Source organism: Lepidochelys kempii, chromosome 3 (genome assembly GCF_965140285.1).
Source record: "Lepidochelys kempii isolate rLepKem1 chromosome 3, rLepKem1.hap1, whole genome shotgun sequence".
NCBI classification, from domain to species: domain Eukaryota; kingdom Metazoa; phylum Chordata; order Testudines; family Cheloniidae; genus Lepidochelys; species Lepidochelys kempii.
Window position 1 is genome coordinate 163,231,939 of NC_136382.1, and position 18,665 is coordinate 163,250,603.

Consider the following 18,665-nt stretch of genomic DNA (forward strand, 5'->3'; position numbering starts at 1 on the left):
GATGACCTTCTCAGCAAGTGAGCTACATTGCTTTCAGCCTCTGAATGGTTTTAAGGTGTAGCCGTATGTAAAGTTAAAGTTAAACACACATATACAGGGTTGTACTGCACTTCACAGAAATCATTGAGGTTTGTGTTAAAATGAGATGTCTTTAGCTTCAGTACTGATGCTTGCTATGTACTATCATTGTGGTGATATTTCGGGGTCTAGTTTTGGAATAGCTGTTAAAGCCGTATTTTTTTTGTTTTGTTTTGTTTTAGGTATAGGGAATAATAGAGTGAAAGATGCCATAATGGTTCTTAAATATACCCTGTTTTTGGGGGAAAAAAATCATTCTTTGGGAAGAGCGTCTGTAGAGACTTATATTTTTGTCAACAATTGTATTTTGGAGCCTGCAGGATCACATTTTAAACTAAAAGATGAGGACACTTGAGTCCTCAGTGTGCATTTAAAAGAGCTGTAAATAACAATGATACAAAGAAACCTCATGTCCCTGTTATTTATATTCAACCCTGTGTCAGTGTCTGATAAATCTATTCCTATTTCATTTTTTCCTTTGTATTTTCCACTTTGCCCCAATTCCCCCTCCCCAAATTCAATAACTTTATTGGCATGACAAGGTATTTGTGTTGCCAAAGTCAATACACCCAAGTCTCTTGCTTAACCTCCTCCTTCCCCCTTTGTTGAAGAGCAGATTTAGGACACTGTTGTATGCTCTGTCCCAGAAATCACTGCCAGTATTGGCTATGGCTTCAGTGGGGTCAGCCAACTCCACGGGGCTGAGAGGTTTCTTTCTACCCTGGTGTGTTTGGCCCTAAGCAAGCTTTCACCTATCTTGAAGAGTAAGGGAAGGAAAAAAAGTGTCAGCATTAAAGTACAAGGCATGTAATTGGCAGTAGCAAGTAACAACTTCCTGCTGCTAAAAATATTTTGCGTTATTTCATTTCACTGGCATTAGCAAGTCAGCAGTCTGCTCTGAAACACAGGACATTAAATGGCACACAAACTTTACTATTTGAAATAGTAACTCAAAAGCTTTTTTCTTTGCTGCCCTACGTTTCCTAATTATCGCAGATTAAGTTGAAACAGGTGTGTGCTGAAGCAGCTGAGCTAACATTGCCTTAGCACAGCCATAATTACAACCTGTGACAAGTAGTCTCTTAAAAGTGTAATGACGATGCATCAGTTTGGTTTTTGTACTGTTTTCTGCTCTTATTACAGTTGCTGTCATGGGAATTTGTTAAGCACTAACATTGGGTGGTAACTCATTCTGGTGACAGGCACAATGAGATGAAGAGAGATGACAAACTCTTTTCATCCTGCCATTATGGCTTTCTAATGACATCCGAGAGCAGCTCAAAGAAATTGGAACAAATATGGTGAGAATAGGAATAGTTACAAAGAAAGGACGGTCACGAGAACCAGGATTCATTTTGTAATATCAATGGACTACTTTGGTTCCCTTTATTAAACACCATAGTGGACCTGGAGTTTTGTTTAGTCCCATTGTACAGATTAGAGACCAACTGTGACCAAGGTCAGATCCAGATCTGGATTTCACTACATTTTGGAAGATGTTTGGATACAGATTTTGTGCCCATTTCTACTCTATCATCACACCTGTGAAGTAGGTAAGTGTTATCCAACTCCTGAATAGATATGTTATGATTTACACACAACCTGGAAAGGGTTTTATGTTAATCAGTCTTTATGGTACAAAAAGGTCATGAATCGTCCAATAATCTCAAAACTCTGAAAATATTAATTTTCAGAAAATCTCTATGGAACAGGTGCTCTAAGAAGTACACTTTGAAGATTACAGATGATTAAACTGGGCCACGGGGAGGATATAAGTAACGTGTTCAAGGCCTGACTTGGACAGTGAGGTTAGGCCCCCTAGCCAGGGTCTAGTTGAGGTCGGGGCATGAATGAAAGTGAGCAAGACTGCCATGATGATGGGGGGTTGCGGCAAGTGGAGATGGCAGAGGTGATATCAGACCCTTTGACTGAGGGAGTACGTTGGACATTAATTACTGGGGTTAGCAACCAAGGGGTATTTTAGACCACAGTTGCTGTTTGATGACCATATTATAGCAGTAACCATGTTCCCTTCTTGCCAGCTGCCCTGGTTGTGATCTTTTCTTTCAGTTGCGGACTGTGCCACTGCTATCCATACTTTTGTACCTTCCTGCTTAGACTACTGCAGTGCACTCTAAGGGACTACTCAGTGTGTAAAGTTAAGCACACGCTTAAGTCTTTGCAGGAATGGCACCATAATTTTTTTTCCTCAAATGTAACTTGAATCATATTACACACTGCTACATTTGTAGGCTGTAAAATTATTTTTATACTTTTAAAAAAAAAACAAAACTATTACAGATTTTTCCAGCTTGGAATAAAAATAGGATGATGTGGAAAATCATGGAACACTATATATTAAAGTTTTGAAAAGAGTTTGGGCCATTTATAAATGGTTTTAATACTCTCAGTATCTTCCACAGAATGTTGTAGCTTCCATATTTTGCATATTGGACAGTAAAATCATCAGTAAGTATCAGTAGTTTATCATCATCCAGGCTAGGTTTTAAGAAAGTTGTACGTAACATCAGTGTCTATCTGAAGCTGGATTTATATTTACGAAATAAATGATGCACACTCTTAGGGCTTGTGTGTGATGAAGGCTAGTGTGCGGTAGACACACACCCCAGTTTTCCATTCACTAGTGGACCATGCTGCCATGTACTAACCATTCCCTATGTACTTTGATCTACTCCTGTTTCAAAGCAGGGTAGACCAAAGTGCACTAGGGAACTAGTGAGGCAGCAGGATCCTCACGGACACTTAGTGCATGGCAAGCTGGGTTGTATATTTACCTCACACTAACCTGTTGTGCATTAATTTATAATGTAGGCAAGCCCTTGCTATACATAAACATGTTATTTTGAAATGTTAAGTTAATTTCATTTATTCATTTGACATTGCTGTCTCCACAGGCAATTTCTTTACAATCCAGGAGCTCAATTTTTCCAGTTCAGTTTTGTGTAACTCATGATTAAGATTTGGAAAACTATGAAAAGATGTTGCTACTCCCAATGATTTTAACATCTTGTTGGTCTCTTCACCCCACGAGTGCAGAACTAACTCATCAGCTGTTCCATGACACTGAAATAATTCAGGAAGGACACTTTCATTTTTCTGTAAAGCCTAGATGGGGGAAGAAAAAGAGTTCAAATATGGATTTTAGAAGATGCAAATGTTGATATATGAAAACTTTATATATGGAATTCCAATGTGCTAAACAAGCTCCATTTACAACTGCAAAAAGCTACATACGGCGTTTGATCCTGCTCCACGTAACATGAACAGAAAGATTCATGTTGACCTGAATACAGCAGAATGGAGCCCATGACCTTTATAATCTGCTAGACATTCTCAAATAATAGGTACAATAATTAAAGATGCCATGTAACTAAACAAATAATTTGATTGTCTAATGTTCCATCGCACACTTGGCATACTTTGCACAGTATAATAGCAGTGAAACTGCAAAAGTAAGCAAATAAACAATGTGTAAAGATAAAAGTAGTTTTTAAACCTTTATTCCCTGATATTTTGCTTACCAATGTTCTCAGTGCAGAACATTCCCTGCAGTTAATGACCACCTGGAGCTAATCAATTCCACTCCCCAGGTAACGCCGTGCTTCAACTGTTTTTGCCTAATTATCAGTTTATCTTTTTAGGTGGAATTTGTATGTGCTCCAAAAGGCATTTGTAAAAAGACTGGCATTCACTCACCTGGTAAACAGCAGATGTCTTATTGAGAAAGCTAGAAAGAGCAAAGACTCCAGCCACATCTTGATGATACCTGTACGCTAAATGCATTGCCATGCCACCTCCCATTGAAAAACCTCCTAAAACGTGACCAAAAAAAAAAAAAAAAGTATTTTAGATTTTGGAAAAATATCATACATATAATATTTTATGTTATATATATAAAAACAAACTAAGATTCAGTTAGAAAGCTGGAGAGCTAAAAAGAGGAGGAAAAATTTATAAACCAGAATGGTACTATTTCATAATCCTCTCATTTAATGGTCTCCACCAGCTGTTTGGATATTGTAGATGTGTGTTTTATAGACAATGCAAAGCAGAATTCCATGATGTGGGTACGGCTGTCACCTCCAGTTCTTCAGGTGACTTTTCATACTTTGTCAGTCTAGCACTCATGAAGGATGACAGCATATTGCCATCACTGTACATAATCAATATTCATACCACTGGACCACCATGCCAGGCAGACTGAGATCCTCTCTTTTTTCACAGGAGAGATATGGCATGGGCGGTACAGCTGGACAAGCGGAAACACTTCCCTACAAATGTGCCCTACCCCTGTTCTAATAGATCACTTTGAAGGGTAAGAGAATGGATTACTCTCTCTACCCAGGGTCTACCTTTTGGGAACAATAACTAGGCTGCCACCAGCATTTTTTTTTTTTTTTTTTTTTAAGATGACAGATACTTGCCTGTTAGGAAACTGGCTCTGTGACCATCACGTTACTTTCCATGTACACAATGTAGACGGTATTTTATTATTGTATCCTGCTAATAGAGGACATTAGAAGTGAAGCACTTAGGTGGCATGACTGTCCTGTTGAAATCTCTCCCAGTGCACAGACATAAGCTAACAGAGAATGGTTATGACTTATGCTTAATTAGAACAGTACTTTTACACAGTTCACTTATTTGGTGGTGCATTTGGTTTTCACCAAGTAGTTTGGTGCTAAAAATAGATGTGAAATTCTGAGTTCTGGACTTTTTAAACACAAAACGTGCTGAATATAGATTAGAGGAAAAGGAAATACAGATGAAATACAGTACGATTTTGACTGGGGCTTTTAAAGGCAGAATGGCAGGTTGATGTCATAGTCCATCCACTGGGTTGACCCAGTTCCACTCTACTTCTGCCCTGAACAGCATTTACACAAAGCTGCTAGCATGGAAGTTCTGTAAAGACACTGCACTGAGCATAAACATAACTCTGCACTGTATAATTTAGGTACTGTGGGCTTGACTTGGCCACGTCTTATGATAGTGTATCCCAAGCCACAGGGCAGAAAAATCTGTCTGGGGGTAAGAGCAGCAATGGTGACAGATGATTACAGGCAACCAGTGCTACATCAAAAGTGTGAGGCCCTAGCAGGGGGAAAGGAAACAGCCAACATGCCAGGGGATGCACAGATAGGCGCGAGCAGGGGTGGGGGAGACCAGAACGCAACTTAAAACTGCACCTTGTACCACCCCAGCTGAAACCCCCAGGAGAAAACCAGTGCAAATACTGCTTGGTCTTCTCCAGCAGGAAATTTCCTTTTGGGCACAGGATTTCCCACAGCTGTTTATCACACAAAATGCTAAAGTTCAAAGGGAAAACCTAGAACTCAAAAGACCACCACAGAAAAATCCACCGCAGATCATGGGGTGGGGAGGAAGACAGAGACAGAGAGAGAGAGAGAGACTCTCTCTCAATATTTAGATAAAATGTTGTTACAACTACCCAAAACTCACTTCTGTAAAACAGCAATGTGTCTTGGCTGAAGTGTGCTTTATTCTCTCTCATGAGATCCAGTTGCTTCTCACCCACTTCCTCATGCCATCTTCCAAACTCATAAAAATAGTGTATTACATTCCAAAAGGTTATTGTATGTGTTTATATCTATACATATAAATACACACACTATACACAGATATACATTGTCCATATGTAAATGTAAGCACATTTTTATGTTTTAATCTAGACAAATGTGTGCATTGAAAACCCATTACTAGTTTGTAAATGATTTAATCTAAAATTTTGCACCCGGTTAGTCACACTCTGGCAAGACTATCTGCAATTACTCACCGGCAGTCTTTGACAATGCAATCACCTTCTGTGTAGAAGAATATTAGGTAATGGTGCTTTCATGTGGCTCATACTACTATGAGAAAATTTAATACAAAGGGCTAGTTCTTTGAATTCAGTTTTCCATGGGAAAATCTGCACTTTATCACTCAATACCACAGTAGCGTCTGGGTAAATACTATATAGTAAATGCTTCGCAGACAGTGATTTCAACGAGTATTTATACATGAAGGCAAAATATTATGATTCCAAAAGGATAATATTTCAATGTACGTCTAAGTTTGACATAATACATAAAACACATGTTCACTCAAGGAGTTATTTTTTAAAAGACTAGAAATATTAAAATGAAACAAAAAACAAAATATACACATTGTTACAGAAAATAAGATCTCATAACCAACACAACTTACAAGATACATAGACGAAAACTACATGCAAGTTTAAGTACTAATTATCTCAGTAGAAGGAAAGATAGCATGGAACATGCAAGACTTACAACATTACTAACCAGATTCTGTTGTGAGTATCCATCAAGATCAACGATGCAAGTTCAGATGTTTTAATCTTAGACATGCAGACCACTCCACTCCCAAGGAGTGCATGGAGTGCCATTAAAATATTAGAATTTGCCAATAGGTTCCACACAGAAAAAATCTGCAAGTATCACAGATTTTCCCTTATAACTACAATTCGAGAGATCTGCAGTTAGTGCTTTGTAACAGTTAGTAAATGTTGGCTTTATAATGGATTCTGCTGCATGTCAAGAACATCAAAAAGCAATATGCTCCCCTGTGGCCCTGATTCAGCAAAGCACTTAACTGTGTGCCCTAACTTTAAGCATACAAGTAATCCTATTGACATCAAAGGGGTGACTCACTAGCGATGTAAAATGTAAACCGGCTAACCGATAAGCATGAGTCATATCGGTAAGCATTTAATTCCGGTTAGCATTTAAACTCTGCTGCGAGACTCTACTGCCGGCGCCCCCATGCCCAGGGCTCTGCGCAGGGCCAGCAGCCGGGACCCCAGAACTGGCAATGGAGTCTAATGGTTAAACATTTAACCAGTACAATTTTAATAGTTTAAACGTTTACTTTTTTAAAATGCTATTTACATCCCTATGACGCACATTTTTAAAATAGGCAACCACCTATTAGGCCCCAATTCAACAAGGTTTCTCCAAAACAAGCACCTGAGATCCTACACCAAAACCTGCTCTGATGGGGCTGAAGTCTGCTTCCATAATAGGTCTGCTACCCATATGTGTCCTTTCTGAAAGTCAACCACTATTAACAGAGAAGGATATGGATAAAGTGAAATTTTAGGACACACTGCCCATGTGGAGGAAACTGCTTGTCCTTGAAATAGCTAATTGTGAGCTTTCAGCTGAAATCAGAACCCGTCACATCCTCACTTTCCAAATAAAGACCGTGAATCAAGGTTGAGCTCTGCATGTGTGATACCCATCTTAAAAATGAGAGATTTAAGGCAGGCTGTTCTCTAGAATTTCAGGTGCAGTATAGAGTAACTCAATCACTCAAGTACACGGTGACATAACATGGGAGGAGCAGGCAGAGACTGTGCTTCCCATAAGTATTTTATTCCCTCTCAAGGAAGATTAAATCCCAACAACTGCTGCCATGTTTCAGTGGCAAGTAAATAAATTCTTTCATATACAGTCTATAAAAGGGCTTTAGGATTTTTCATAATGAGATGTTCTGTTTACATGTAAGATCTTCAGACTCGATTCCCCTTAAACCTTTAAATTTCAGTGAGGCTACTCCAAATGGACACCTGAGAGATGAGAATCAGAACCATATGTGAAGCAAAATCTGTTGCTTCAACCACTATGCTTAAACCCAGGAATTGACCAGTTTGCTTACTATAATACTTCAGTTATATTCATTTCTTTGCATTACTCACAACCCACTATTCACTCATCAAACAATGGTTTGGGTCTCAAATCTATAAATGAATGCTTAATTTCGTGACCCAGAATGAAGGACGTTTTACCTAAGGTCTCTCTTAGAAGTGCCCTGTATACCCTGTTATATATACTGTATGTTAACAGTTTATCTTCTGATCTCCCTTGTTACATTGTGTTTGACTTCCTATCTCTGACTTCAAAATGTTCAGTTCTTTGTCTTAGAAAGTGGAAGAATATATTTTTCTCAGTCATGCAGACTGCACCCCATAATGGGCTCTAGTTTTGTCTCACTAATGGTTTTCTGAAATCAGAGACTGGAAAATGTACTAGTACATTTGTTGTAGAAAATAATCTTAGATTTACAGTAGAATGGACAGGTGGCCAGTTAGGTTTTTCCATCTAGCTTTAACATGTTCAAAGCCACTTGCCTGGAAACTATTCTACAGACCCATAGACCCATACTGGGTCAGACGATTGGCCCATCTACACCAGTATCCTGCCTTCTAACAGCGGCCAATGCCAAGTGCTTCAGAGGGAATGAACATAACAGGTAATCATCAAGTCATCCATCCCCCTGAATATTAGGAAGCATTCCCTAATATTCAACTTAAACACTCCCTTTATTTCACCAAGTTACTCCAAATTTAGCACCATAAATAATTCTGCCCTTACTCCTTGATGTTTCAGTGCTCTGCAGCGCTAAAGCCTAGATTCTTCTCTCTCTCGCTGGTGTAAATCATGAGTTGCTTCCCTGAGTCATAATCACGCCCTGGTGTAACTCCCTTTGATCTAAGTGAGAGGAGAACCAGGCCCTTAATCATCACTTTGCCAAATTATACATATTCAGCTTTTTAGAATCTTTCCTCATTAGTCAGGCCCTTCTCTGATAGTTTTTCCAGCTCTTCCCTGAATTTCTTCAAGTTTATCAATATATCTCTGACAATGAGGTGGCCAGAAATTAACATAATATTCCATATGTAGTACACCAGCATAGCATGAGGAGAGACAATTACCTTCTTGCCCATTTTACTGCCATGATGCACTGTATATTCAGGTCTAATTTTCTGTCCACTCTTTCAGCATTACTGATACCCGGATTTATCCTTGCCATTGAATATCTGAGTTTAGGATAATTATTACTCAGAAGTATTAGCTTGTATTTTTCCAAACTGACTCTCATTTTGTTATTTTCTCCTCATCTTTCTGCCATCTCTAGGGGCGATTTGGGCAATTTCTCTTTCCCCATTGGTGAATGCAACAAAATATCCTAATAAGTGACCTGCAAAGAGACTCATGTGCTCTTTAGTTCCTTCTTTCAAATCAGTATTTCCATAAGCATAAACACACTACAGTATCCCACCTAGACAATTCCCCCAACCTGTTACAGTTTGCTTTGAGCGGAACAGAAAATATCAAGTAAGCACTAAGTACAAAGGCATATAATGAGCATGTGGCCACTAGCTGAACTGCAATAGTGCGTGCGGCAGGAGAGAGTGCCTTGACAAGACAACATAACAATAGCCTATTATTGTACATATGAACAATTACTGTGCGCCAGAACTAATGAGGCATACAATTGAATATTACAACAGTGGATGAATGTTAACGGGATAGCACATTTTCTTTATCTACATCATACAAAGAACTTCATGAACATAACTGTCTTTTGTCAGTTCTTCAGGGCAAGGACTTGTTTATCTGTAAAGCACTGCTACATTAACTCCCACGCCTATCCCCTAGCAATACTGAAATGTACAGTTCAGAATCCACCACATTCTGTCCTGTTTGCTGTTCAGTGATTTCTTAATGCCTTTACAAGAATAAAGGCAGCTTCCTTTTAGTAGCCAGACACTTTCTCTTTTTACAAATTGGGAGCATGAATAAATTTGCTGTCCAGTTTTCTCTCCTGACAAAACACTCAAGCAACATGACATGTTTTCTGTGAACAGCTAAGTGGTGCAAGTTCTACATTTTTATTGTAAAAGTGATACTTTTTTGCTGTATGTATTGTTTCATGTTGGAACTCAAAGAAATTTTGCCACATTTTCACTTGATATGAAAAACACATTTTCATAAGACTACAATTATTGAAGTTCACTGGCAGAAAAGTAAAGACCAGCAAGAAAATGTCCATTTGTCTTTTACCTGATCATCTTATTACAACTATGGCTTAACCATTATTTCTGTATGCCTTTATGAAGATGAGACCATAGATGTGGTACTGGGAAGATATCTGTCAAACATAACATTAATTTCTTACTGCTGGTGACCAGTCCACACAGACAGACCTCTGCAACCATTTACTTCAGTGGCGAAGTGCATGGGTGTAGGGATCTGCTCTCATTGATCAGGATTGAAGGTCAGCTTTGTAACAGTTAATTAAATGTGCTTTTGCTGATATAGCTTATACAAGCTCCCCAGATGAAATAAGCTGTACTGGAAAAAGAACTTTTTCCCCCCAGTATAACTGCATTTGAACCTGAACTTTTACTGGTATAAAAGTGTTATTAAAAACAATCCCAACACCACCTGCCTGCACTGCACATTGTTATATCAAGCAAATGTTTCTAGCATAGACCTGGCCTAGCACATGGGAATGGCCTGCAACTATAAAAAGAAATTTTTCTCCTAACAGGAATTTTAAACAGTGGAACAATATTGCCAAGGGAGGTTTTTGAGGCCTTACTTGACAGATGAGATTAAAACCTCCATTTATTTTCACCTTTCCAGCCCCCTGCACCAACTTTGCTCCCTATGAGTCTCCAAGCTTCCCTCACAACCCCACATTTTAAAATCTGTATCTCACTCACATCTTGTACCTTCTTCCATGAAGCTTTATCACTTGTGAGGTTGTCTCCCTCCTCGTAAGCATCAAACCATCTTTGCTCTTTTCAGCTCCCTCGTAAAAAAGGGACCTTTTATTCTGGGTTGCCTTTCAGAGATGATCCACTAAAGGTAACTAACACAATGTCAAGCTTGAACCGTCATCTAGTATGTCTGTACCATATTAGGTTTATTGCAGGAGTGGGTGGATGAGATTCTGTGGCCTGCATTGTGCAGGAGGTCAGACTAGATGATCATAATGGTCCCTTCTGACCTTAATATCTATGAGTTTATGAGTCTATTTTGTGTCTCTCATTTTGGCCCTAATCTCAAAGACATATGAGCATGAATAATTCCATTTCAACTGGGCTACATTTGAAGGATCAGGATTTACATGCAGAAGAAACTATCTTCATGTAAATCTCTATGAACCTGAGCACCCAGGTGGCACTAAAATAAAATTAAAACAAACAATAGTAAGAGCTGGTTGAAATATTTTGTATATTAAAAAATTGACATTTGTGTAATTTCACACACACACACACACACACTTCTTTTTAAACCAGCACTAATAATAAAACATTAATATACAGAATAATGTTACACGCCAACTGCAAGATGACCCAGAAGGTTTTTTCCAATCCTAGAATCAATGATTGCATGAGTTTATGGAAATGCTCCAACAATGGGACACTGACAGGTACATGGCAAGCTGGTGATCCAAATGCTAGAACAGATTCAGGATTGCTTATCATCATCTGGTTGGTGGTGCCCAAGTATTATGAAATCCATATTCTACTTGCTTAAAGCAACACTGACAAATTTGAGAATTGGTCTGAATTCAACATGATGAAATTCAATAACGGTAAGTGCAAAGTACTACATTTAGGAAGGGGAAAAAAATCAAACGCATAACTACGAAATGGGAAATAACTGGTGTAAAGGTTCTGAGGGTCACAGTGGATCACAAATTTGAATATGAATCAACAGTGTGATGCGGTTGTGAAAAAGGCACTGGGATGTATTATATTAACTGGAGTGTTGTATGAAAGACATGGGAAGTAATTATTTTGCTCTACTTGGCATTGGTGAGGCCTCAGTTGGAGTACCATGTCCAATTGCGGGCACTGCACTTCAGGAAAGACATGGACAAACTGCAGAGAGTCCAGAGGAAAACAACAAAAATTATCAGAGGTTTAGAAAACCTGACCTATTAAAAAAACTGGGCATGTTTAGTCCTGAGAAAAAAATACTGAGAGGGAATCTGGTCTCAGTCTTCAAATATGTTAAGGGCTGTTCGAAAGAGGACTGTCATCACTTGTTTCCCATGTCCACTGAAAACAGGACAACAAGTAATGGACTTAATCTGTAGCAAGGGAGATTTAGGTTAGATATCAGAAAAAACTGTCTAACTATAAGAGTAGTTAAGCTCTGAAATAGACTTCCAAGGGAAGTAGCAGAATCCCCATCATTAAAAGTTTTAAAGAACAATTTGGACAAACACCTATCAGGGATGGTCTATGATGCCCATTATATGTGATCAATAATAAATACATATTTTAAAAAATTAATTGCACTATAAAGACATGAACATGGCTGAACTGAGTAACTGCTGATTTTATTGCTGTAACCCTTGTCCTTCCCTACTCCAACCTTTCCCTACTGTTTGCTAAGCCTGGTCCCTGTACCACGCATATCTAACTTAGACAGGATGACCAGGTGTCAGGTTTTCGATCCTGGCAGCTCTGGTCAGCACCACTGACTGGGCCATTGACTATCCGGTTGGCAGTGCCGTGCAGGGAACCGCAGCCAATGGGAACTGCGGTGGCGGCGCCTGTGGACGGGGCAGCACCCAGAACCGCCTGGCTGCGCCTCCGTACAGGAGCTGGAGGGGGGATGTTCCGCTGCTTCCGGGAGCTGCTTAAGGTAAGCGCCGCCCAGAGCCTGCACCCCTGACCCCCTCCCACTCTCCAAACCCCTCAATCCCAGCCCAAAACACCGTCCTGCACCCCAAACCCCTCATCCCCAGCCCCACCCCAGAGTCTGCACCCCCAGCCAGAGCCCTCACTCCCCCCCATGCCCCAACCCCCGCCCCAGTTCAGAGCCCACTCCCACACTCCGAACCCCTCAGCCGCAGCCCGGAGTGCCCTCCTGCATCCCAAATCCCTCATCCCCAGCCCCAAATCAGAGCCCACATCCCAACCCCCTGCCTCAGCCCAGAGCCCCCCCCCACACCTTGAACCCCTCATTTCTGGCCCCACCCTGCACCCCCAGCCCAGAACCTGTACCTCCTCCCACACCCCAGCCTCCTGCCTCAGCCCAGAGCCGCCTTCCATACTCCGAACCCCTCAGCTCCACCCCCACAGTCCCCTGCAAACCCCTCATCCCTGGCCACACCCCCAGCTGGAGCCCTCACCCTCCTCCTACACCCCAGCCCCCAATAAGCGAGTGAGTGAGGGGGAGATGGAGTGGGCGAGGCATGGACAGGGCCTCAGGAGGGGAAAGAGAGTTCGGTTTTGTGCGAGTAGGAAGTTGGCAACCCGAAACTTAGAATGCAAATCTTTCAAGACCTATGACTTTCTGTGTGTACTGTAAAACAACTAGCAGAGTTTGGGTGCTGTAAAAATAAAACAATCAGCAAAGACAAAGAAATTGAAGTATATGCTCTTGTGGCAGACATTATTAGTTACTTCTATCCACTGCTGGCACGTCCGTTTGACATTTCTCCTGTTCACGCAGATAGGATGAAGGAAGATGAGAAGAACAGGAATGGATGGGAATAGGACCAGTGGCAAATATAAAAGCTGAGTCACATTTGGGGGTGAAGGTTTTTGTAAGGTGCTGCGCACACACACACAAAATTCTACTTCTTCATCTTCACATTCAGATACTACAGGAATGGGGCAGTAGCACACGACCATAAATTTACCTCTGGAGAGCTCTGTAGTAAGTGTCCTTACATGAAAGACAACATACTTCATCTTCCAATAATTACAAAAGATGCAAGAGGAGAGAACTTGGAGGCTGGAGACATAAAAAGCCATGGCTGTAGGTGAAGTTGTTTGCCCAGCATGTTTTAATGATTTATTGTTGATTTTTCATCTCTCAGTACTTACAATGCCTTCTTTCTCTGGGATGTCTAGTGCCAAGATATTTCTTCCCCCATCCCATTTTCACACATACTGAGAGGGATGACTATGCCAATATTTACAAGAGATGCAGCCCTTTCATGTTACTTCCACCATGGTCCAGTAGCTATGTAAGAAGTCTAGCAATAAACAAAAAAGTGGTTGTGTCTCTCATGTTATTGTTATAGTACAAGGGGTCAGGAATCATGCATGTGTTTTCTGGCACATGATCAAGTCTACAGGACTGTTATTGAAAGTTTATTTTCACTGGCTGCTTATACAAGTGACTACAGGTGGCAAAGACCAACATGCTTGGATCAGCATTTCTGTGGTATACAGAAAGTGACCTGTAAAACTAGGAGAGTAGTAGTAAATCAAAGGTGGCGGAGAGGGAAAGAGGGAAAAGTCAGTTTTTGCTTAGGTATCCAAACATCATAACTGAACGTTAGAGCAGGCTTCAACATTAATTGACACCTCATTTTTAAATCCAAGGATCTTTCTGAAATTCACACAGAACCAGGGTGCTTGTACTACAGTGGTGGGTGTAGTATAAAAACCTAGATATGAACAGAATAAAAATTATTCTCAAGAGTTCTAAAATGTCAGCATGATTTGCATATTTTAGGATCTGCCTAATTTGGCATAAACACAGAAGTTTATAACATAAAAACAGTCAAATTTGACCAGTTTTAACATTCCTTTGCATCTTTAATATCCATATAATTCTACTACTAAGGTTATTTTTAACCAGTAACAGCAAGACCCAACAATAACAAATCAATGTATGCACACAACTGAAAAGAGAGGGGGGCATTTGGCAAGAAAATGTCTTCCATTTTCAAGTTCTGGATTGGGTTATTACTACACAACAATTGAATAAATCCTCTCTTTTTTTAAAACTTATGAAAAAATTCCTTGATTGTGCTCTTTAAGTTGGAAATCTTGCTACCTTTGTAAGACTTTCTGTGATTCCTTGAGAACAACTTCTGAAAACTTTTTCTTAAGGAATAAGAACTGTGGGCTGTATACGGCCTTCAGTCAGTGCATGGAACTCCCTCAGAACTTGCAGTACACTTTACATCACGTATCAAAAGACGTATGTATTTAAAACTGTTAAACTTAGACTGTATATTTGAAAATGAGGATGTGATAATATTAAGGAGGCTGTTCTTCTGATGTATAGGAATTAGATTGAGTTGAAGGGGGAGGAGTGGCAGTACACCACCCAGGTTCCACCTTCAAGGCAAGAGCAGCTGGATGCTTCCTTTAAAATGATCAGTAGTGAAATGGTTAACAGTGTTGATCATTAAGCCGTCATCATTAGGTGTCATGAGAATTAACTGTGTTATTGAGATGAATGGTTTAGGCCACAATTCTTTAAGGAACAAATGCTCCTATTGCATCAACAAACCCCAACCCTGTGTAAAACTTGAATCAGAATAAGAAAGATAGTCACCCATGATAAAAATGTTAGGTTCTCCCTTTCCATTCCTGGAGTTCCTGTCTCATTTATCCTCCTATCTTTTAGACTGTTCTCCTATCCCACTCTACGTAGCTGTCAGCTACCAACCACTTTCTGTCCTAATTTTTACACCTGGCTCTCCCTCCCCTCACAATCTCTGACCCTCATGCTCAACCTGCAACTTCCACACTGACATGCCATCTTATCCCTCATCCTCCTTTGACCTTCACCACTGAATTAAATCCTACTCACTAAAATGTCTACTCCCTCAACTTTGCCTTTGGAAAACACTGCTTCTCTGTTCCTTCAACATCAGTGTTCCCACACCTTGACTATCACCTCATCTCCTTTAGCACCCTATGCTACTTTCAGCCCATTGCCATTGACGGCTTATCTGCCATTTTACGTCTCACTCTCTCCTTCATTGACTCAGTTGTCTAATCCCTCCACTCCTTCTTTCCACAGAACAATGTCCCACATGACTCACCACCACCATTCAATTTCCCTACATCTGTGCCACTGAACATGTCTGGAGAAAGTCTCCTGAGTAACAATGGCTTCCTCAACTATAAGCTTGTTCTCTTTGACTTCCTTGTCAAACAGCACTCTACCTCCCCCCACATCATATCCATGAACCAGCTGCCTGTTCACCACCAGACCCACTCTTAAAATGCTCTCCCTCCTCCAGGTAGAATGTTGCTGGCATTTTCAAAGAGATGACTGACGAGGGCTGATGTGACGTCCCACTTCCTTCTCCTCCTCCCATCACCCTTTATCCCATCACTGATGTTCCTCACCTGCTCTCCTCTCCAATCCCTCCACCTGCTGCATGACACCATCTTCTCCCACCATATGACCTCCCTTGCCCCTACCCTCCCTTGAATTTTCCCTTAATCTCTCATTCTCATCGGGTTCCTTCTCCTCGCAATATAAACACACCACAGCCTCTCCCATATTCAAAAAAATTCCAGGTCCTGCATCTCTCTCTCCCCCCAACTACTTCCCAATCTCCTCCCTAGAAGCCTGGCACCTTGGTGAAGAGGGACTGTATAGATGCTCTAGATTGGCTGATTAAGCCATAGCATAAAAACACCTTGTTGCCCAAAAGTTACACACACAAAAGGCATCATGCAAGGTGCCTTTACAAAATACACCGTTTTCTGTCTCAGTGGAAGTCTATGGCCAACAGTTTAACAATAAAGTCACCTTACACTGGTCCAGATCCATGTTATAACCATTCTTTCCTTACAGAAACTCAAAGCCTGATTCTCTGCTGCCTCTCACATCTGTGCAGAGGGAGTGTACAACCCTACCACTTTGATTTAGCAGTGCTTTAACTCCCTTTTGCACAGGTGTAAATGACACCATGTACCTACATGACCATGGTGAATAAGAGCTTGTGCACCAGTTTTTCCACACCCACATTCTCATCACCCTAACGTACATATTTGCACTTATTTGGTATGATGCTGGACTACTGACTCAGTTCTTATTTCATTATTTGTCATCGTAATGTCTAGAAGCCCCAACTGACTCATAGACGCATAGATATTAAGGTCAGAAGGGACCATTATGATCATCTAGTCTGACCTCCAGCACAATGCAGGCCACAGAATCTCACCCACCCACTCCTGCAATAAACCTCTCACCTATGTCTGAGCTACTGAAATCCTCAAATCATCATTTAAAGACTTCAAGGTGCAGATCAGGGTCCTATTGTGCTAGGCACAGGACAGGCCCATAGCAAGAAAACCTCTCTCAAAGACCTTGCGATCTACATAGACAAGACAGACAAAAGGTGGGAGAAAAGACAATTTTCCTCAATTTAAAGATAGAGAATTTAAACACAGAGGCTGGAATTTTCAAAAGAGACTAAGGGATGGAGACAATTAACCTCAATTACTCCCTTAGATGATTTCCCAGATTTAAAGTGTGTCTCAGACCCTGAAATCTCACTACTTTTATTTTCTCGAGGTCAGATGGAAAATCTAACAGTACAATGAGTGTGTATGTGGAACATCTCCACCCCACTCTCAGAAAAAAGCACCTGCTCTTCTTTAGCTGTCTCCAGGCCTGCAGGTATAACACAGGAAAGCCAGATCAAAGAGACTGTGCAGACAGCCATTCAAAACAATGAATTCTGCAGCCAGGGCAATGAGCCACCAAGGAAAAATAAACAGTGACCTTCAAAGAGCAACACAGGGCTGGGCCAAGAAATATGCAGGCTGAATGGTCCTGGCTCCACCTCTCAGGAGCTCAACGGCAAGAGTCAATTGGCCATGACGTCAGAAGTTCCCACATTAGAAGTTTTCTCCAACCTGAAATATTTAGTCGTATAAGCATAGAACAAGGAGTCAGGCACTCCTGAGTTCTAATTCCATCTCTGACTTATGCTACTCCTGTGGCCTCAACCTCTTTGCTTCAATTTCCTCAACCGTAAAATAGGCTTGAAACAGCATGTCCTTTGAGAGTGCCTGAAGATTAGTAGATATTTGTACAATGTTCTGAAGATGTAATGAGCTAAATAAGTGCTAAATATGATGCGTAAATGCATTTGTTACCAAGTTCTACCATTACCAAACATTTCACAGGACCTTTGTTTTCTCATGACTGAACTCCTCTGAAGCAACCACAGCAGTAAAGATACAACGTGTAACGATTTGTGTTGTCTAGATGCTTATTGAAATAAGAAACTACATTGCCTTTGAGAGAACTCAAAACTTACATTCTTCAGAAGCCCTCTAAATATGAAGAGGCCAGATAGACATAGCAAAGTAAGAATAGGATAGACATTGTTGACTGGTATTTAAATTCCAATGATATATGAGCAGTTCAAAAAACAAACAAACAAAAAACTTACATTTAATTTGATGGGACAGAGTACCCAGCCAGCCAAATGCTGTATACGTTTGCACCCACAGCACCCCAATGAATTCAAAGCAGTTTTACAGGTGTGACAGCCTAATCTGACCTACCAAGGGCTAGATCCTGCAATGCACAGAGTGCTCTCAACTCTGAATGAAGGTCAGCTGAGACCTGGGGTTGCTCAGCACGTGTAGAGATTGCTGGTCAAACTTGCAGGATGGAATCCAATGGGAACCCAAAGTGAGAGGCTCTCTCAGAAGCCTAAAAAAAAAAAAAACCCATAAAAAAAACCTTACCTAAAATTATCTTATTCTTGCTGATGCCATTTTTAACCTCATCATCAATCACGTTTGTAAGCACCCGACACATTGAGTCAATGGTTTCAATGTGTTCTGGGCACTCATTAGATATCTTCCATCTGTCAAACCACACAGTGGAGAGGGCCCCTCTCATAGGTGTATACGGTCTGGGGGAAAAGAAAAGAAAGGTTGATTAAAAATGTCTGAGAACAAAGGCATTCAGTATAACCACGGTAAATAACAGACAATTTGGTGACTGACT

At 40.6% G+C, this 18,665-nt stretch overlaps 1 protein-coding gene across 2 annotated transcripts in view; it reads right to left on the reverse strand.

Moving 5' to 3' along the window:
* Positions 1–2,949: 2,949 nt before the first annotated feature.
* The window catches only part of LYPLAL1 (lysophospholipase like 1), a 38,822-nt gene continuing 23,106 nt past the window's right edge, over positions 2,950–18,665 (reverse strand). For both annotated transcript variants that reach the window (XM_073338868.1, XM_073338867.1), the window contains exons 3-5: positions 18,401–18,570; positions 3,796–3,911; positions 2,950–3,204 (exon numbers count right to left, since the gene is read on the reverse strand). In XM_073338868.1, coding sequence (XP_073194969.1) covers positions 2,965–3,204; positions 3,796–3,911; positions 18,401–18,570 — 526 coding nt within the window. In that variant the 3' untranslated portion in view covers positions 2,950–2,964. The remainder of the gene's footprint in view (positions 3,205–3,795; positions 3,912–18,400; positions 18,571–18,665) is intronic.